The 22,032-nt window shown below is 38.4% G+C and overlaps 2 protein-coding genes across 2 annotated transcripts; both read right to left on the bottom strand.

Moving 5' to 3' along the window:
• Positions 1–119: 119 nt before the first annotated feature.
• On the bottom strand, positions 120–5,729 carry LOC108897143 (ribosomal RNA processing protein 1 homolog B). Its single transcript, XM_018696595.2, has 4 exons — positions 5,527–5,729; positions 5,249–5,416; positions 2,652–2,718; positions 120–516 (listed from the first exon to the last, which is right to left on the bottom strand). Exons 1-4 carry the CDS (start codon positions 5,713–5,715, stop codon positions 299–301), a joined length of 642 nt encoding a protein of 213 aa, XP_018552111.2. The 5' UTR covers positions 5,716–5,729; the 3' UTR covers positions 120–298.
• A 194-nt stretch (positions 5,730–5,923) lies between these two features.
• On the bottom strand, positions 5,924–19,970 carry LOC108897142 (ribosomal RNA processing protein 1 homolog A). Its single transcript, XM_018696594.2, has 13 exons — positions 19,762–19,970; positions 19,194–19,276; positions 17,575–17,632; positions 17,371–17,456; positions 15,848–15,909; positions 15,636–15,765; positions 15,079–15,143; positions 13,947–14,152; positions 13,499–13,632; positions 12,506–12,603; positions 10,409–10,428; positions 9,222–9,365; positions 5,924–7,023 (listed from the first exon to the last, which is right to left on the bottom strand). The coding sequence occupies exons 1-13, from the start codon at positions 19,886–19,888 to the stop codon at positions 5,984–5,986; spliced, it is 2,253 nt and encodes a 750-aa protein (XP_018552110.1). The 5' UTR covers positions 19,889–19,970; the 3' UTR covers positions 5,924–5,983.
• Positions 19,971–22,032: the final 2,062 nt, after the last annotated feature.

The raw sequence follows: 22,032 nt of genomic DNA on the forward strand, positions 1-22,032 counted from the left end.
CGTGGATTGTCCTTATGTCAAGACATATTTTTGGCAAAATATAAATTTTTCACATTCAAAAAGTAAGTATTCTGTATCAAACTTAATTACACACAAACTGAACATTTGAGAACATTGGAAAAGCTGGAATTTGTGACTTTATTCAAACATCACTCAACAAGTAACACTGATATTAGCTAAACATAAAAATATCTCTCTCTCTCCAAAAAGGGATTTGTTTACTTGTTTTAACCAGTCTATTATTAAAAAGTTCACAGAGAGTATTACATCTGTATCTACAGTCTGTCAGTGTACGAAGTTAGAAGAAGTCTGCTGCTGAAGGTCGTCGTTTAGGTGTGTTCTTTGGAGTATTCAAAATCGTTTTCTTGTTGGCGTTCAGGGTCTTTTTGATGGTGGTGGAGAGTGGTGTGGGTGGAGACTTTAAGACCCCGAACTTTGGTTTCTGCTTTGGGTCAAAAGGCACTCGTGACGATCCATCTGGAGTCACCTGCAGGCTACGATCAGTCTTCCTAAACTCTACGCAATGACATAGAGAAATAAGAAGGAATAAGCAATGCTGTTTCAAATTTGTTATAAGAAGAAGAGTTAAGACACAGATACAGCGCAGTCTTAACCTCAGAAACAGTAGATGAGAATATAATCCTCACACAAAATATTTAGTGGCTCAAATCCGCAGAAAAAAATATGATGGGTGACAGTTGTTTGTACAGCAAATTGTTGTGCCTAAGGTGTTTATTTGATGAAACAGAGTTTTGTGAAAGAATAGTGATTGGCCTAAGACTGACACTTGACCTAAACAAAAGACAGAAAGAGGACAATTGTGAAGGTCGGATAGTACAGGGCACTATAGTTCATCCCTTAATCTGCAGCTAGTGTGCAACTGCACTCATTCCCATCCATGGCCACCAACGACAGTGGAGGGCTTGATTGATAATACATACTCAAAGATGCCATCATCCAAGAGAGCAGATAACACATGCACAACATTTAGTCAGAGAAAGAACAGAACAGGTTATATCTGGTATAGAGATGTCCTTGAAATGGGGAGACAGTAATACAGAGGTTCAACATGAGGATCAAACATGATACAATTTGAGTCAGGTAAGTATCCAACAGAATATCCTCACATGTAGGCGTTTGCTTTTGCCATGCCAACTTGGGTCCTTTTCAGGAAGACAGCCTCAGCTTGGTGTGAGATTACTCTATGTTAAACCTGCTGACATTTGTATTGTCCACTGTCTATCTCCTTGTTGCATCAAGCTAAAATAAATACTTCTGCTTAAGACATCCATCTCCAGCAGTCATTTCCATCCAGGTCACCAAGATTTTTATCAAGATGACAAGACAACTTACAGTGAACAGATGCTGCGTAGTTGCTTAGTTTCACTCACTTTTTAATGACAAACTTCTAAAACACCCAGAGTTGAACACAAGCACATGTCCTCATGCTCACATACATAGATGTATCCATGATTGCAAAATAAATTCACATAATCACTTTATTCACAGTTGCAATAATTATGATAGTTGTGTAAACTGAATAGTTGTTAAGGTTTTGAATCTTTACTGTGGCTGCACCTAAAGATTATTTTCATTACTGATAATTATTTTCTGAATTAAAATAAAAGTAAAAATAAAAACTTCAATTTCTATTCACTGAGACAAATCACTTGAATAGTTCGTCTGTGATACCCTTAGTGTTGTGTAGTGGATTTTTTTTTTTTTTTAATTATAGGCATCAGTAAGAATCAGAGTTATTCTAGACTGCTCAACGGCATCAGGGTCATTACTACTTTAAGAGAGAAGTGGTAATCTGTAAGAACTGGTAGAAATTCTCTTTGCCTCGCTCATAAGACTGGTGTAAATCCTCAAAATGTTATTATTCTGCAAAATGAGGTGATGTGTTGCTTGGTTCATTGTCTGTCGAGGTTCCTTGGGTTAAGAAATTATAATCATGCTGTCAAGAGGGGTTGAAGTTTGTCTCAAGGGCCAGTCTGCTGTTCTTCCGATATGTAACTCTACAAAGCCCGTTCTCTGTTTTTGGCCAACAGAGCTGCTTCATTCCTGTTGAGTGCAGAGGGGTAAGAACTTACATACTGTATTTCCACTTGTGGCTACACTATGTTCTGTTTTTGTTTTGTCTTATTTGTTTTTTATTCTTTTATTGTAAAATATTTGTAATGTCTGTTCTTGAGAGGTGCTGTATAAATAAAATGTATTTTACTTTACTGTAGATAAATAGTTAAAAGGGCTGAACATCAGCCACCCAAATATCAAAACAAAATTGCTGCTCCCCTATAGCAGTCACTTCTGTTCCCCTAGATCCAGAGTGCGATTAAATGAGTCATAAGCGGCTACACTAAATATACACAGTAAGTTTGCGCGTTGCACCATGGTTGTCTGTTTCTACTTGCACTTGCAAATAGAAATGTGACTGTGGGTGTAGAGAATGCAGTGAATCTCTCAAGACACTTACATTAAGTCAGTCTGTGAAGCTATTTGACCATTTTTCAAATTCTGCAAAGTGAACTGGAGGCTGGAGAACTTAAAATGATACTTTGACTAAACAAACAGGTGCTCCAATTACAGTAAATTGTTTTCTAAAATATTACATTGAATAAATGTGTATTATTTATTAAAACCTTTCTTACCTGTTGTTTTGTTATTCTTGAGACCAAAGGTCACCTTCTTGGATTCTGATTTGGGAGTTTGACTCTTCTGTGGAATAAAACCAAAAAAGTAGAACACACAGTTACATAAGGTATGGCGTTATTCAAACAACAACATTATTACCATCAGAAAATGGCAGAGCTGTACGATAAACCAGTACTTCTCATTTAATTCTATTTCCATTTCAGAAAGTTTTTGAAAATTTATATCAATATATAGGTAGGACAAAATCTCTCACTCAACCTGACCTAGAAAATCTGCCTTTGTAGACGACATTTGCTGTTCTGTTACACTAGTGGACACTGAGGACAAAAAAGTACCACAAGTTCCCTATAGGCTGCCCTCACAGTTGAGCACCCATAACGTAATGCACTATAAAGTGCCCATGCAAAAGAGAAAACATACCAAAGTTCTGTAATGTCTAAGGCTGCTTTTACATATGCACTGCAGACCTGAAATTGTTCCATATATGTGTGAATGCAAATGTCAAACTCAGTTGGAACTTAGTCGACAGGACTGCATAATGTTTCAGTGAGCTGATGTGTGAATAGAGCAGGTAATTGTCCGGAGAATTCGAGTGACATGTTGACACATTCATTCTATGTAAGCCCCAAAAGGTTAATGCCCGTGTAAATAGCAAAGATCTTCTCCCCACAGCTGTAAATTAGCCAAGAGACCATCTGGCAGCTCTGACCAGAAACAAAAACTGACACTAAAGACCTCTTGGAGGAAGCAGACAGCTGTATTAATAAAGTAACTGCCAATGGCCCCTTGAGAGCTATATTGGAGACTATACATGCCCCTCTAGCAGCAGGGGGAGCTGCTGCTTTGTTCTTACTCTTTCATCCTAGAAATCAGTTATCATCTCCAGAGAGTACAGCTCTGTGCTATGGCAAAAGTTTCACTAGCTAACACACTATCTGACTCTGATCATATTCCATATCCTCAGCTCACCTGATAAGACATACAACACAAACTCCCTGACTGAACCGAACTGTGGATGTGGCGCCTTAACCATTAGGCCACTGAACACCGAATGATGAGGCTATTTGTCAGGACCAGCTCTTATGTAAGTCCATGTGTTGAATACAGCATTTACAATCAGACAGCAACCCACTATTGAGGTGTATGCATTGATGGTACAACAGCAAAATGTGAGCAAGTTTCAACTTGCTGATCTGCTACTTAAACGTCAGTTTCAATTCAGCTCTGATCTGGTAACGTCATGGTAACAACTGACAAATCAGACAATGTGGTGACACTTTTAATGACCAGTTTTAGCTCTTTCCCCTCGTCTACACTGGAAATGTTTCTTCTGCGTTTTTTCAGTTATTTATCTCATAAATGTCGGTGGATGATGTATGATGGAAGATATTACACTTCAGTCTGCACCAGCTGGATGTGTCTGAGTGGTATGGAGGATAAGGATTTCATCAATCATCAAAAGGGAATATCATCAATTTCACAATAACAAAAGCCCTCTAGGCAAAACTGTAGTTTTGTTGCAGTTGCAGTGGAGTAGAGCAAAGGGAAATGAGAACTACAGAGACCATCATCTCATGCATGCCCATAATACTCTGCACTCCACTTGCTCCCTCTTCAAATCTATGTAAACCTAGTACAGCGAAGCTGGTGGATGCTGGTGTTGGAGGCAAAGGAGAACAAAGCAGGGTAGAGAGAGAGAGAGAGACAAAGCCTTTGAAAATGTGGATGCTCCATTGTCTTTTAGATCTTATATGTGGAAGCAATTTGGTTTTCCCCATTTTACAAAACAAGAGAGGGAAAAGGTGACGGATAAACAAAAAACAATATGTAGACACTGCCAGACTGCGGTTACCTAAACATTGGGGAATCGGCATTTCATTATCCAACTGTTTTTGTACGTTAAAATTAATGCCTTGTTCATTGTTTGATAAGCATTTTTTTCTCCTTTTTTAAAAAAGAAATCACAATAAATAGTATATTGTTGACTTGTTACCGAGGTATAATTGTAGTGTGAGATTTTGATATTGTTACATCCCTAGCCCCAGAAATTATTGCCAATAGTGTCTGTCACATATTCTAAACCTCTGGACCTGTTTTCATTTGCAACTTCAAATTAGAGTTACAAATGTGTCAGGTGTCAGCAAACTGAACACTGAGCTTTCTAATAGTAAAATGTATGTCTTCAATTTAAATAGACAGCATATCTATTAAAATGTATTGCTTTGCGATGGAATTACATTTCAAGTTCTATCTAAATATTATAAAGAAAATATAGAAACCTTGCTTTTTTACATCAACTGCCATTACCATCCATGCAAATGAAAAGATTTTACAGTGATTTTAGAGCTTAGAGGGGAAAAGACATCTTTAAAGTGCTATGAACTCACTGTACTCCGCAACACTGAAAAGCTTAAAGGGTCTGTACCCAAATTGCAAAAATATCCACTTTCTCTCTTACCTCTAGTGGCATGTAACCATACAGGATAGTTTAGATTTTCTTAGTCCAGGTTTTGAGATACACTTCAAAAGTTTTTGCTGTAATCTGTGTGAGACGACCTTTTGATGCTTAGTTCTGGCAGTTCATAACCTTTACCTTCTTGCTGGATAGTGGGGTGCTGGGGCCTCCCTTTGTCTTGCAGAAGAGTGGTGTTGGGGCCACAGAGTTGCTCTGAAAGGTGATGAAGTCAGATGCCGACTGTGGGGCTGTCTTCACCTTTTGTGACTTTTTTGCGCTCAGAGGTGTGGATGGCTCTTCAACATCCTGAGGTGGGAAATATTTTCAGAAGACAGTTGTGTCTCAGTGTAGGCAGATAGTCTGGCACTTTAAATCACTTCATTTCATTTGAACCATTTACCTCATCACATACTCACATTTCCTAGTTTTGTTTTTTTAGCAACAATCTCCTCTGCAAGGCCGCTGATCAATGCATCCTCCTGTGCAGCTGCCTCCAGCTCATCAGCCTCATATTCAAACACCACAGGGGATCTTTCTCTTTTTCTTCTTGGTCGGTTTCCTGGAAGAAGAAACCACCTCAGTTTCATCCAATGGGAGCTCTGCATTCACACTGCCAACCACCTGCAGCTGGGTTTCATCTTTGATCTCAGTTGTCTCAGGTGATTGCACGTTTTGGAGTCTTTTCCCTCTTTTTTGGTGTTGTCATGGTGACCTGAAAAAGCAGTTTCTCATCATTCACCACCTGGCGGGTTTCCTCTAGCAGCTTGTTCCTCTTCTGCTATAATCTTAGATTCTTTTTTATTCTTTTTCCTCTTGTTTTTGAGTGGTGTTACAGTGGTTTCATCTGCAGCAGGTGGAGCTTCAAGTGTCTGTTCAAGTTTCTCCTTTTCCCTTTTTCTTTGTCTTCTTTTTAAGTGGAACCACCATGGTATGTTGTGATGCTTCAGGTGTGATCTTAGTATCTGTGTTTCTTCCCTGTATTTCAACCTGTACATCAGCCTCAAGGCTCTTTTTCTTACTCTTCTTCTTGGCAGAAATTACACCATCAGTAGGTTTATTGAGTCTGGTGATTGTGTCATCTTCTGCTGAATCTTCACAGCATATTGATGTGGCATCCTCTTCTAAGTTCACACCATAAATCTGTGATTCACCCTCACTCCCCTCAGGTTTCCTCTCAGCCTTCGTGCCCTTCTTTTTCTTCTTGGCAGAGATTGCAGCATCAGTCTTCGGTGCTGCCGTCATGGTTTCTCCTCCTGATGCTTCACAACTTACTGATGTGATCTCTGCTTCTGGATTGAATTGTGACTGAGCTTCAGTTACATCTGTCTGTAACTCAGCTTTCAGGCTCTTCTTTTTTTTCTTCCCTGAGACTGGAGCACTTGCTTCTGGCAGCATTTCTGGCTTTGTCGTGGCAGGAGTCTGTTGCTCCTCTGTGATCTCAGGTTTGGGCTCAGAAGTGTCCCTCTTTTTCTTCTTCTTTGAAAAGGTTTCAGATTGGTCCTTGTTGTCAGTGGTGCGGGGCTTTGGATGACTGGCTTCTTTCCTGACTGTAACTAACTGCTCTTTCTTTGCCTCAGAGAGGAACAGAGTTTTTGACTGATCTTGTGGAATAGCTGCCTCTGTGACTTTTACAGATGAGATGGAGCTTTGCGCCTCTGCTTCCTTTTCTAAATCTTCTGCTTGTGAACATTGTGGACTGTCTTCAATCTCCTTAATTACACTGGGAGCCTGAGGCAAGATCTGTCCCTGTTTGGATCCCTCTCTATTTTCTTCACTACCTGCACTTCTACTCTGCCCTGCTTTCTTCTTCTTCTTCTTCTTCTTGTTTTCATTATTAGGGCTTAGGTCTGCAGATTCATCTTTACCCAAGTCCTTATTTTGCTTTTCGAGTGTGGATCCCTCCTTTTTCTTCCCTGAAGTGGGAGAGACAGATCAATTACTCTAAACACTTCAAAGGAATATTTGTCATTCACTCAAAATTAATTGATTAAATTCATTAAATGGAAAGCTTTATACAGACAATATTTAGTTCAAAGTGTAGCCCACTTCTGATAAGCAAACTCAACACTCAACCAGTTACAACTAGCACCACGTTGAGGAGGTTGTACTGTAATTTCTATGATGATAATCCCACTATAAATTTACTGATTATGATGAATTACCCAGTGGTGTCTCTTCTGACTAAAGACACCCTCATTAAAATGACACATAATTTAAAAAGAAAATTGCGTCCATAAAAATACATATGCAGGCCTAGACTATACTTAATAACAACAATTGTCACAGAATGTAATTACACAGCCACATCTTCATGCAATGCTCTACATGCAATCCACCTGATAAAATTATGCCATATTGAAAGGTTTGATTTTAAATGACAGGTTCATGTTATATCTGTGCTGAGAGGTCTAAGCTAGTAAAGTTTTTATTGCCTACAACTGCCAATATGGAACATCCTGACACAATAAAAATCACTCAAGTACTATGTAATTAATCCAATGGCAGGATGCCCTTGAGTAAATTGCGATAGGTGTAAATTTTTATATGAAGGAACCTATGTGTTACACTGATTTCAGACCTAAGAATCACTTCCCACATCTCAGATTTTTTCATTGATTCGGAAAGATCTGGTTTTGTGCTCACTGACTACTGTAATCACACTTAGACAAACAACCGAGCCAATGAGAGCTCTCTCTACAGAGAGGAATTAAGAATGGGGATGTCATAGTAGAGCCAAATGGCCTGAAGTAAACAGAAGTGTACAGACAAGTCAATGTCTAAGTCAATTGTCAATGCTCAAGACAAAACTTCATGACCAAAACCTCAGAGGATTCATCACAAGATGCAAACCTCTGGTATGCCGTAAAAAAAAGGCCACCATCTCATCTGTCAAACATGGAGGTGGTTCTGTCATGGCTTGGGGATATAAGGCTGCCAATGGAACTGGCACACTGGCATTTACTGATGACTTCACTGTTGACTGAAACAACAGGATGAATACAGAGGTATACAGTTGATTTTGTCTGATTTAATGTGGATCTGTCCAATTACTGCTGAACTCTGAATTTCATTCATTCCATTATATATATCACAAACACAGTTCTTTCTATATTGAAAAGTGAATGTGAGCATGAATGGTTGTTTGTCTATATATATTGGCCCTGTGATGGACTGACGATCCAAACAGGGTGTACCCTGTCTCTAACCCAATGTCAGCTGGGATAGGCTCCAGCCCCCCTGCGAGATAAGCGGTATAGATAATGGATGGATCAACTAAAATTAAAGCTGAAACTTGGCACTTTAATTGAGTATTCTGTATTTTATTTCAAATTGAATGAGCTGAAGCACAGGAGGAACAGAAATATAGAATTGTCCAAATACTTAAGGTCGGGACAAACGTGAATAATTTAGAAATAACAATTCTTAAAACACATTTCTTTGATCTATATGAAAAAGTTAATTGCTCCTGGTAATCACACTAGTTTCTATTTCTACTTAAAATTATGTTGGCTCAAAAGATACCATGCTATTGCTGGTTAGGGCACATTTTTTTCTCCTCCCAAAGAGAAAATACCTAACAAACAAGGTGAAAGAGGAAATGGCTAAAATAAACATATTCATTTGAAAAACTTTTAGAAACATTTTTAATTTAATTTTATTATTTCTCATGTTCATTTTGTGTATTCTTTTTGATGTTTGATTACTACTGATAGCCTGAAGTCAAGCCTGTTTTACACATATATGTCCCATCACTTACTGGCACATGAACTATTGTTCGACTGAGATAAACGTATTGCAAGGCGTGTGGTTTACATTTGCTGAGCATGTCCAGCTTGTATTTGCCAGCATCTCGAGCTAGACAGTGTACACAGCCCTCTCTCTCCTTCTGACTCCTTATATTGGCCGTTATCTGAGAATTGAAGCTGACATGCTCTTTCCCACACAGGAAATTAATATCACCAATATTTATATTGTGTGTACATGCTAGAACATGTAGTTTAGGTAATAGAGGCATCAGTGATATGAACACCATTCTCAGGAATATAATCACACGCTAAAGTCCATGACACATTTTCAAACCTTTGGACATAAATCAGCCAACCTGTGTTACCTTTAATTTTCTTTGCTGCTGGGGTCCCTTCCACATCCTTCTCCAAGTGACCTCCTCCTCTCTTCATCCTCTTCCTGCTGCCGAACATTTCATCATCCTCATCTGTGGAGACCTCCTCTGGATACTCATCCTGAGGAAAGATGCCTGAGAGGAGAGAGGTGCAAGAGTAAGCCAAGGTCGGAGATCGAGAACAATTATTCTGGGTTTTTTTTGTTTGTTTGTTTTACCATTGGTGGCTCACATTTCTCTACAGAAATCACACAATTTTAAGTATATTTCATGTATTTATTCATTCAGCACAAACCAAGATTCCATCATAAAGGTATGTCTTTAATTGCATGGACTGTGAATCATAAACACTCCAATATGCTTCTAAACGCTCTTTGTTTTTCGTTTTTTCATAGAGTAATTCCAACTACACAAAATGAAACTAAAGTAAATCCACTGATAGCCTTCTAAACTGCATATATTCACTATAAATATAGTGTGTCTATAGGATAGCTACAGATATAGAAATACAACAGTGTCTCCTGCATTTGGCCACAAATTCTCAACCACATCACACCTTATATCCTGCCTTCATTACACCTGGGAAATTATCTTTTTGCAGTGACAATTCTCTGTAGATATGTCCAGACATCCAGTATTCATTGTGTCCAATAAGGACATCTCATACATTTTCCACCCCCGCGAGGAGAAAAAATCCTCTCCTCCCACTCTGAGTAGCGGAGAGTAAGGTGGAAGAAAAAGTGACACCATCCTGGGATGGGCTGTAAACCACACTGACAGACAGAAACACCACATCATCCCATTTACAATTCTTTCATAGAGGTTATCTGAGAATGAAAATATGTGCTCAGTCTGACATTTTCATGTATTTTTAATTTTGTCGTTTTATATGAGCAAAATGTTGCAAATCACAGTCTTACTTGTCATTTTCAGTAATTTTTGGTGGTTTGGTGTTGAACGCCATTTTTTTTATAATAGTACAGAAACTATGTAATGTAATGTAGTGTAAATTTTTGTTTTGGTGGTTGGGTTTGACTGATGTGGTTACTGAATACATTTTGTGTCCATGCAATTTAAAGTTATCCACAGTTTAGTCCAAAGTGACTGCTGTTTCTAGTCATTGAGAAATCCATGTTACCAATTATAAAAAGAAAAAAGGCATGATCACCAGCTCCTACCTTCACTGAGGTCACGCAATCTGAGAAAAGAACAAAATGTATTAGTTTGGATTCAAACAGTGGTCATTAATTGGTGCAGTATAAATATCACAGGAAGGCAGGATTTTACCCATGACTGAACAAAGTACAGAAAAAACTAAATAACAGGTGCATTATTTAGAGCAAAGGCTGATCACTGAAGGGGAGAACCAGCACAGCAGTTAAGAAGGTTACACAGCCTTACACCTCTTACTAAAGGCTACACGTAGGGCTGGGTGATATGGGAAATATCATATCATGATATCATATTTGATATTGGTCAATATCAATATATATCTCAATATTAATCAAATCACTATTTCTGTCAAACTTAGAGGTTCCTTTTTACTCCTGAGTGAGATGTGAAGATACCATAAGGTCAATTTTAGGGCTGCCCCTAAATGTCGATACATGTTGATGCATCAGTTGGGAAGACCCTGATTCAACTCACAGAATGTCAGTGGACGAGTTGTTACACCCTTTTTTTTATTTTAGCTGCCTCACAGAGCACTGCAGGAGCAACAGAGCAACAGGCTGTTAACTTTACAACAACATCCTGTCTTAAAATGACCAAACCACAAAACTAACTGTGGAGTTAGATACTTGATGAAAATGGAGGACAGAGTGACAGCGTGATGCAGACATTGTGAGTCGCTCCGTTTCTCTCCGTTCCAGTCGGGTGAGAGCTGTGTGCTAGTTGCGAGAGCGGGCAGAGCTAAAGTGGAAACTACCAGTGTTATGATGAGTTAAAAGCAGCTTGCAGTGTTAGAGAGATAACTGAGCTATGACCAAGATGCCAACTTTATGTCTGCAGTGTCTCCGCTATATACATCTTATAGTGGTGGCCTGCTGTGGGATAGTTATTGTCACTGCTGCAACAGCCGACTATAAATTTGCAAAATACCCGGTTGAGTCGAGAGGGAGAGAGAGAAAGTTTTCATTAACATTTTCAGTCATCAATTTGTTTTTTATCACTCTCTTACTCCTGATGTAAGGTTGCACACGGCTGCAGTATCCACATGCGCTACTCCTGCACTCTGTGCTGTGTGCGTCAACCTAACCTGAAGTGTCTCTAACTCTGTTCCAGCCACATGATTGGTTCAGCACAGCACTATTCTCATTATCATTGGCTTTTCATATTGTCATGGGTGAAATGAGTTCTATCGACGGTGTTATCGATCATGTCTTATATGTCTATGAAGGAGAGGTTCTATCGCGATATACACCGATCAGCCATAACATTAAAACCACTGACAGCTGAAGTGAATAACATTCATCATCTTGTTACAATACAATGTTCTGCTGAGGAACCATGGGTCCTTCATTCATCTGGATGTTACTTTTGACACATACCACTCACCTAAACATTGTTTTAGACCAAGCACACAGCCCCAATGTCAACAACACTCCCCAATATCAGGGGCCTCGCCCAGCAGGATAATGCTCCCACAACTCCACAAAAACTGCTCAGAAATGTCTCCAGGAACACGACAAATAGCCCAAGATGTTGACCTAGCCTCCAGACTCCCCAGATCCCATTGGGGAGTGTTGTTGCCATTGGAGGGGTGTGTGCTTCGTTTGACAATATTTAGGTGGGTGGTACGTGACAAAGTAATGTCCAAATGAATGTCAGGACAAAAGGTTCCTCAGCAGAACATTGTGTTATAACGAGATGATCAATGTTATTCACTCCATCCACCAGTGGTCATAATGTTATGGCTGATCAGTGTATATTAATATAGTTTTATCGCCCAGCCCTAGCTACAAGGGTAGCAAACGTCACTCGCTGTGATCCTCTCTTTTAATCTCTTTGGCAGCTTTGATAATTCTAGGCTCCTTTCACCTCCACTGTCATCTATAAATACTACTGCCATAAAAATGCTCATGTAATAGCACTTTAAGTACAACAGTAATGAACATACACACACAAAGGTAAATTCTAAATCACAAGAGAATTTTGAAACAAGTTGGTATCCTCTCAAAGCAGCCTGCTACGTACTGTGTAGCCAGCACACAGAATGACACAAAAACACACAGACACACACAGATACACAGTATAGTGTGAGAACCTCTACTCACACTTTGATGATTTTGTAGAGTCTCTGTCTGTTCTGGCTGGGTGTGCTGCTCCGACTGGCTAACTCAAAAAGCTTGTCTGCCAGGCCCACATAGTCAAACTACAAAACACAAAAACACCTCATTGGAGAAAAAACTAATTCATCACCTTCCCATCAGTGAAAATGAAACACATTTGTTCAAATTATTTTTCTGAACAAAAAGAAACAGGATAAAATATCAAAGCTTGTGAATGAACGACACAGTAATCAACCCTCCTTCGCCTGCTATGCTTTCAAGTTACTTCCTCGAATCTACTGCACATTTTTACAAATGCATATATTTTGAATTACTGCGAGCCACTTAAAAAAAAAAAATACCATTCATTTTCAGATGGATTTCTATCCCTCCTGCCAGAAATTTCTCATTAATTTCAATTCAATCATCAGTGCTTTATATCAGCTTCATGTTTTTTAAAGGTTTTGTTACCTCATATAGCTGAGGGGAGAAACCAGTTTTAATTTTGATATTCCAAAAGCATAAAACAACTACACTCATATTAGCTTTGAACACTGCCACTGATTTGCATATTAATTTGATTCCAGCTTTCTGACAATGTGGCCTGTGGGAGCAGCGTTGTTCAACAACAAACCTGGACCATTAACATTCTGTTTTCAAAAGTGTTTCCATGGGCAGCTGACAGAAACCAGAAAAGGAAACAAAATGTCCCTTTGTCCAACAAATCCCCCAAAGTTTAAGTTTGTAGTATCAATGCAACTCGGGAGTGAAAGACTTCAATCTAAAAACTTATATGCAACATTATTAACTATGTGGGTTTGTAGTTGATATAACATGCAATTACATTAGTTCATGCAGGTTTTGACTAATAGTATGTTTACTGTAAAACAAGTGGCATAGATTACAACAAAACACATAATTGCAAGTTTTTAACGGATTAAATCTCAAAAGGCAAAAAAGAAAAGAGAAAGCAGGGTCCCAAAGAGGAAGAAGCTTCACCTGAAGGACTGGTACAATGTCATCATCATCACATGGCAGCTCTGTGTCTGACTCTTCTAAGTGAAGAAGCTCATCCTCATCCTCATCCTCCTGCTGCTCCTCCTTGTCATCTTCCTCGGCTTCTGATCTACTGCCTAAGACAAAGATACCACCAAAATTGAAGAAATACAAAAACACCTTCTATTACATTATCTAAAGCACTTTATATTTGCTAATAAAAACACATAGACTCACTTATCCTTGAGCTTCATGCTGTTTTCACAAAATATAAGCATCACTGTCAGCACTGTGTTTGTTGTGTCTCAGTGAACAGTGATAATAACAATGCATGGACAAATAACAAAATGTGACTAATCATATTATTGCTAAACGAATGAGGATAGGAGCCAGTAGTCCTTGAGGCACGTTAATATATAATTATAATTTCTAAGCCATTTTTGAGATGTACCATTGATCTGCTTCCCTGTCCTTTTCTTGCTGAGTGGTTTGCTTGTTTTCTCTTTTATTTGGTCTTCATCGTCCTCTTCAGAAGCCTGTCCTGAGTCTGAGTCCTCTGCTGCTTTCAGCTCCTTCATCAAATCTTCAATGGCGAAGGGAGCCTGGTCAATAATAGTGCTGAAGATGCTGTTGCAGATGGCTCTGAAAAGAGTCAGACTGGCAAGACAGACATCAAAAGAAGCAAGGGATGACAGAATGAGAAGATAGACACTAGTCAGGCAAGCTGTTAGGAAGAGTATATGATGAGACTACAGTTGAATTGAAGGGTGAAGTACAGTGGAAAGAACATCATGATTTGGGGCTTTGCTACCTCTGAGCCTGGACAGCTCACAATCGGGGGGTAAATTCTCAAGTTTATCAAAGTATCTTACAGGATGTCAGGGTGGCTGGCCACCAGCTGAAGCTCAGCAGAAGTTGGATGATGCAGCAGGACAGTGACTCTTAATAGTAAAAAGTAAATCTACTACAGAATGACTTCAAACAGAGGAAATCAGCCTTTTAGATCTAGAGCCCAGACCATAACCCAACAGAGAGGCTGTGTAATGAGCTTTGACACCCATTCATACCAGACATCCTCAGAATGTCTGAGCTGAAGCAGGTCTGTAGGATGAATGATCTGGAATTGCTCCTGAATGTTGTGCAGATCTGCAGCTACTGAAAGAGCTTATTTGAGGTAACTGCTGCCAAAGGAGGTTCAGCCAGTTATTAAAGCAAAGGGTTCACTGACTTTTTCCTTCAGCACTGTACATTTTAAATGGGGTTGTTCAATAAAGACATGAAAGATTATAATTGTCTGTGTGTTATTAACTTAAGCACTTTAGGTCTGTTTATAGTTGTGATTTAAATGAAGACCAGATCACTTATGTGACCAATTAAAAAAACAAAAACAGATCATTAAACAGGGTATACATACTTTCTCTTGTCACTGTACTTGAGATACAGTTCCCTTATAACCTGTTCTACATGACAGTAACTTTTTTTCTTAATTGATTGGTAACTATAAGAATTGTACATGTATATCTAGTGCAAGAGACAGCATTAGAATAAATCAAATGGCGAGAGCTGAGATGATGTGGACTTACTCTTTAGTTTTGGCTGCTGTTCTGCAGAACGGCTCAATGAACATCAAATTCTGATCAGCAGTGAGCTGTGAAAAGAGAAAGACCACATCAGGATAGTCTTATGTGTGTAAAAGCACCACCTAGTGGCCAATATGCACCAAAATTTGTCCAGAAGCTCTGTGTGATACAGCAAAACCACATGTAAAAGTTACAGTTCACGGGATGTCATGACTCACGGTGGCTCATATAGCAGCCATCATCTACATTACCTTTAAACATAAAATAGTATTTTTGTCCACAGTGTAATGATTCAATATATCCACAAAGCAGACATTTTAAGTCTCATGATCACTTCAGTTATGTATTTAGTGACTTGCGCCACTCAACAATCCTCCTGAAGGTACATGTTCCATTTAAAACAGTAGAACTGTTTCATCCGATGTTAGCAGTGTTGCTAATAGAGTCAGTAGCAACCCCCCCCCACACACACAAAGGAACTCAATGACACAAATGTCAACCCCAGCTGCCTGCTATTTATCGCAAATGCCAGTATCTAGAATACAGTGGTGGTGCTGTACCTCTGCTGAACCCACAGCTGCCAGTTCAGTCATGTAAAGGTCCAGAAAGTGGAACTGCAGCCCAATGGGTGCCGCACTGCTGCTCTGCAGGAGTTGTGTCATCAGCAGCTCCAGAAATCTTGCAACCACACTGAGGAGACGAAGACAACACTTACTCACTTCAAAATGACATGACACGAAAAGGCTGTATAAAAGAAATTTTAATACATTACCTGTTCTCCCAGTTTTTCTTCTTTAGCATCTCAAAAGTTTGTCTGAACATGAAGCGAACCAGCTGTTAAAGAGACAGAGGAAAATACACATTATTTGCATTTTAAGAAATTAAAACATTTAAAATCATTTTCAAACCATACCTCACTGCAGCATGGGGAACATGTCACAACTCTGGCCTCTGTAGTACACTGTGCTGGTGCAATTTGTTTGTTTTCAACAGGCTGAACCAATGCACAGAAACAAACTGTCTTTCATTATTTCTATATCATATATCCCTGTATTTCTGTTTGTGCTCATTGCTGTTTACTCTTTACTTTGTCACTTTGTCAGGTGTTCATACCTGTAGGATATGAGACAGACTGGTCTCATTTTGTTATTCTATGTTTACCAGAAAGAGTCTCTGCTGGCTTCCAAATGTAAACATGTGTTTGCAGGGCTTGAAATTATCAACTGCCAAATAAGAGTAAAAACTGATTTTACAGACACTGTTGGCAAGTTATTTGCTAAACTGTAGAGTAATGGATCAAATTTTAAGGGTTGCTATAGGTCTTTTTCCCCGACAGCAACTTTGAATGGTCACAGTAGGAAAATCACGTGTTACTAATAATGTAAATGATGGCTCTGTGTCCCACTAAGTCCTGACATCGTGATATTATCTTCTTAGACATTTTTTATGCTAGTTGATTACAATACCAGAGTTTTTGTACCGATACCATATTTTTCTCACATGATTTTCTACAAAATCACTTTAAAATCCTAAAATAAGCTCCAACTTTTCAAATATTAAATGCCGTCTGAACACAAACAGAAAGACATACAAGAACTTAAATATATTGCAGTCTAAAGTTGAAAACACTTTTGATTTAAATCAGGAAATATCTGGTTAAAGAGGTAGCGCAAATTGAGATTACAAATCCATCAGACAGTTGATGGCAGTCTTTACTTGACAGATTTCAATAAATGATGCTATAGACACATTTTGGCTGGTATGAAAACAGCATTATGGGGGAGCTCCACAGATTTTACACATAAGTGTGTGTCTCCAGGTGTTGGGGAGTATTGCTGCATATACGGAAGAGTTGTGTAAAAAAAAAAAAAAACAACAAACAGCTTTAGTTCTGCTCAATTGATCTGGATCCTTTTTAAACAGTCAGTCTTGAATAACAGTATTGTAGAGGTGCAATGCTGAAATATTTTACTGTACACAATTTTCAATGCAGTTTCTAGAAGATCAAGCAGCAGACAGTCAAGTTGTCATACAGTAAACTCATTTGCTTGATCAAGATCTTTTGGTTTGGAAAAAAAAACATTTTACAAATAATGTACAATTATCCTTATTTCATCATGTGAAAATTTCTATCAGAATATCATTAAACCCTTTGCATTTATGTAGGGAGATTATGAAACTACAGCACATAGTTATTCTAACCTAAAGACTTCAGTTATTGCATAGTGATCAGTTATCTCACTTCAACACCTGCAATGAAAAGGTAAAACTCACTCTGTTTTCTCTCACACTAACCTGGAAGAACTTGTCCATGCGCAACCTGTCAATACCAGTCCACTCTCTTTTGAAGGTCTGCAGGAAACTCTCCAGGTATAAAAACTCTGCAGGGAACAGCACATCATCATGAAAAGTGCTGAACTTTTCTCATGTGCCATGACCTGATTTCACTTGCTCTTACTAAAATCATTATCATTATGAAATCACATGTGGGCAACTTACGTCCGTCAATGTCATGGAAACTGTGGATGAGGGTGGAGATCTGGTGTGACAACTCCTCCTAAAGAAAGAAGTGAAGAATGCATATACATAGGAGAGAACAAGGGTGGTTGACTACAGCTTTTTTACAGGAAAAAATACATAATAATAACATTAAAATAACATTAAAATGATGATGATTTTACTACATCTGAAGAATATGATTTATAGGCCGGTCCATATCTGTAATATAACAATTCTTCATTTATAATGGTTGTAAATGTTGTGACAGATTTTACCTTTATCAAAAATAGCAGCCCCTTTTTTGGATATTGCAATTGTGATAATATTTTGATTAACTGTTCTATGCTATGGTTGACTGAACACCTTCATAATCACATTTTAGAGTTTATGACAAGCACGGATTCAAATTACTCTGATTGGGGCTTTGAGCAGGTTTTCAGTCCCCATTAAGATGCTGTCAAGTGCAAAAACACTATCCAATACATTACCTACTACAAACACATTATAGCAGTATCTTTTTTTTTTTTTTTTGGCTGATTACTTATTTGACTAAGTTAATCAAGCTAAGTTAAACATTTTTTGTGCTTTATCTTTTATCTGTGGCAGAGACAAGGCTACAACTAATGTTTTCTTTAAAAATTAATTACCGCAATCAATAATTATGGGAACAAAACATTCACAGCTGTATAAAGCCCACAGCCATGCCTTCAATTTGCTTGTTACGTCTGACAAAAACGTGAAGATGTTCAATACTGTCTGTCATATAATACTGAGATAAAATGAAGATATGTGCAAAATAAGATTTTACAGTTGAGCAATAAACTTAACTATTAAAAATAACAGTACACTTATGACAGTAAATAACTAAATAATGATATACTAGCAAATAAATAAATGACAAACATATTTTACGCTTGAGGAAAAAGAGTCAAAAACATAAAAATGCAACCCTGAAAACATTTATCTACTCAAATTTCTATCTGCAAACCTACAGACAAGTTCCAATATACCAACTCTACAGAATATTGAGCATTACTATGACCCACATGTACAAAAACACTACTGAGTTTATTAATCTGTTGAAGTTATGGCTTTTGGGCTTTTAAACAGTTCTTTAGTGCAGAGATACTCCATTATGGCTTTAAACAGTCACCGCTGGAGAGCATCAGTGAGTTGGAAAGCGCTGATCTCAAAACAGACACAGACTGATGTGAGAGAATATCAGCCTGTGAGAGAAGCTGAACAACCACTGTGAGCACAAGGAACGTTTGCAGTGAAATCACAGATACATTTTCTAATTAATTTCAGAATTAATTTGAAAGAAAATCCTACTCAACATCGTATTTGCTTACATGTTATAGCATTCTGATTTTTTCTTTATTTGTCTTACTTCATAGTGAGGGGAAATATTTTTACAGACATCTCTGGTTTATTCAAATAGGATTTTCTTTGTTCATAAGAGAGCTTTGTTTATTCCAGCACAAGACAAGAACTGCCAGAACATTTGAATATTAAATCACTGCTTTTCTGAAAAGGCTTATACGTTCTGTACACACCTGCATGGCTGCTCTCCCATTATATAAGCCTGTGAGCCAAGCAACAACACAGGAAACACCTACCTGGAGCAGTGGTTTATCCTGCATCCACAGGCAGTAGAAAAGACCCTTCCATAGCTTGAGCAGCTCATCACCTGTGAATCCGCCTGCACAGGAGAGAGAAGACATTGTTTGTTGCACATTTCCCGAGTTCAGGTTAAAGGTTAGCTGTATACAAAACTGCAGTAATTATCGATTGCTTAGATTTTTGACGGTGGTCATAAGTCTCAGTCACTGGCCTCGTTGCCTGCATGTTTCAAAGTAAAATAATATTTTGTTGCAATAAATTATGTGGGTTAATAATCCGGTTACGTTGCCAAATTACAATTAGCTGGCAGCTGTAACATTGGATACCTATGAATAAATGACGCTTTGATCTTAACACTGACTTACCTTTACACTAACTACTATTTAATAATTCCCAAGTTTGCGCTAGATTGGGATCAGTGACCTTTCAAATAGTCGTTTTTAAATCATTGAAGTGTTCTCACCACCATATCCATTCTTAAAACAACGTTAATACTCGTTTACTGTTTTTGAGTTGTTGTTAGCAAGCCACGGCTAGCTGGCCAACGCGCACAAGCTATCTTACCTGTCGCTTTCTGTGACCTGACATTTATGTATTTCCTAAGTTTCTTTATGGCCTTGGTTCGGATTGACTTCTCGTTGGATGCTAATTTTTGTGCGAACTGGATCTCTGGCTCCTGAAGCGACGCCATGCTCACAACACTTCACGTGGAGACACTTCTCTCCCTTCCACATCTACCCACCAGACCCACGTTTCTCCTTAGGGCGCGGACTGATGACGTCTCCAAAGCCATCGCCAGTAGCGCCTCTACTGTTCATGCAACTGCGTTGAATCACCCCCATCATCAAAAGTGATGACTGGTTAGGGTTAGGGTAAAAATATTAAGGTAAGCAATCAGAGGCAACATCCCACCCTGACATTTTCGTGAGCAGTGGCAGTTAATATTACTCAGAACATTTACCATGAAGATTAATTACAATCACTAATCCACAATACAAGAATATGTATAACTGCCACATATATTATGCAAGTCTCTCACTCGCTCTCTCTCTCTCTCTCACACACACACACGCACTTAAACACTTACTCTTGTAGAGCCACCAAATGATAACCATAATCCATGAGTATTATTTATGGCATGGTTTGGTAAGTTTTATTGAATGTGGCAGGATGAAGACACTTGCACAGAAGATGATTAGTAGACTGTGTTGGTGAATTCCAGAAGGCTAGAGGTACCATGTCAGTCTTGCGGAAATACTTATTTAGTCCATAACTGATAAAAAGTCAGTGACATGGTGCTTGTAGAAGACATACTTGTAACAGCAAGGACACCCCATGCACTATTTCTGTGTTTACAGAATTCACAGACTGTCAGATATCTATTCAGCACACACTTCAAAAGACAAATAGAGTTGGCAGATATGAAAATTAAATATCCACCCCACCCACCCCCCAAAAAAGCAGGACTTGGACCTGGAGAAAAAGTGACCAACAGGAAGTTGAGTTGTGTGCATGAATAGTGAACAGTGATTGGCCAACAGATATGAGGGGTCTGGAGGTAGAATAGGAAATGAGCAAGGCAAGCAGCTCTAAAAACAAATAAGAGAATATTAAAATCACGCCACTTGCCATTTATAAAGCCTTTGTACTGGTTTTCATATTAGAAAGCGGTACAAAAATCAGATCAATTAATCATGACAATGTGGTCTACATGTGATAATAACTGACGAGAGAATATGGGGCCTGTCACATTGTCACTTTTTTTGCCCAACAAATCCCATGGCTATCTGCACGAACAATGCTATGTAATGTGCAATTATGCCAGGGGTTGAGGGGTAAATAAAGAAGAAAAACAAAAAATACAATAAGGTACTGTAGTTCAGACAATTATATGGTCTACATATATTGAGAGTCTTTAAGGTTTTGGGGCTTGTGGAGTGCTGAATCGTATGTATTGTTGTATTTCACTTGTAAAAATGTTAAATAACTTAAATAACTTTTGTGATTGTGAAATTTGGCTAACATGATGAAAAGATGTATAATACTGTTTTTGTTCAGAATTGCAGGCATCATAAAAACAAACAGCACATATTTGTATAGTAATGAGAAAGGTATGTTACAGCAAATATACTTCCAAATGAGCAACATTATAAGGACAGCACTAGAACAAGTGTGATGAGGGTGTGCCACCATTAATTTCACAGAAGTCATTTCTTATGTTTTGTTTCTTGTATTTTGTGGGCAGTACTTCATATTTATTTATATGTACCTAACAAAGATTTGGTTCTGCAGAAAATACTTGAATCTGTTTAATTACAAGAGGAGTTTTGGTTTCAGCATTTGAGCGTCATGATTGAGTGGGGGAGTGGGGCATAGCAAGTAAAAATACATGAGTGACTGGGCAGCCTCGATGAACACAGGGTGAGGTACCATGTTTGAGTCTAACTAAAGAATTCCCTGGTCTTCCCTTGGAGCAACAGAATAACAGATAGTCAGCAAAACCAAATTTGTTTGTATTTGTATTATGTATTTGACTGATAAATTTGTGTTCCAGGAAATTACAACCCTTCTATAAAGCTAAGAGAAAATAAAGCTATTTTATTATTTATTTATTTTATTTTTTAAGTGCAAGAGAATCAGATAAATCCAGACGCTGTCTGATAAGGTTTGCAATGTTGCAGTGAGTCTATTTGACCTAAAGTCACATTACATCAAACAGCTATTTGAACAGCAGTACTTTACAGACCACCTGGCCCCTACTCACAGTTTTTAGATGAATTTTGTCTTGTCACATATAGTGATGACATTCTAATTATGGGTGACTTTAACATTCAC

Source organism: Lates calcarifer, linkage group LG1 (genome assembly GCF_001640805.2).
Source record: "Lates calcarifer isolate ASB-BC8 linkage group LG1, TLL_Latcal_v3, whole genome shotgun sequence".
In the NCBI taxonomy this organism is placed as follows: Eukaryota; Metazoa; Chordata; class Actinopteri; family Centropomidae; genus Lates; species Lates calcarifer.

What these genes read in the sequence shown, in the direction of transcription:
- LOC108897143 (XM_018696595.2), bottom strand. Translation starts at nt 5,715, where the DNA reads ATGCAGAGCTCCCATTGGATGAAACTGAGGTGGTTTCTTCTTCCAGGA. An exon ending in CCCCACTATCCAGCAAGAAG is followed by an intron (nt 2,719 to 5,248) that starts GTAAAGGTTATG and finishes TTTATTCCACAG; the next exon opens with AAGAGTCAAACTCCCAAATC. An exon ending in CAAGAATAACAAAACAACAG is followed by an intron (nt 517 to 2,651) that starts GTAAGAAAGGTT and finishes GTCATTGCGTAG; the next exon opens with AGTTTAGGAAGACTGATCGT.
- LOC108897142 (XM_018696594.2), bottom strand. Translation starts at nt 19,888, where the DNA reads ATGGCGTCGCTTCAGGAGCCAGAGATCCAGTTCGCACAAAAATTAGCA. An exon ending in GCATGGACAAGTTCTTCCAG is followed by an intron (nt 15,910 to 17,370) that starts GTTAGTGTGAGA and finishes TCTCTTTAACAG; the next exon opens with CTGGTTCGCTTCATGTTCAG. An exon ending in CAGCTGTGGGTTCAGCAGAG is followed by an intron (nt 15,144 to 15,635) that starts GTACAGCACCAC and finishes CTCTTTTCACAG; the next exon opens with CTCACTGCTGATCAGAATTT.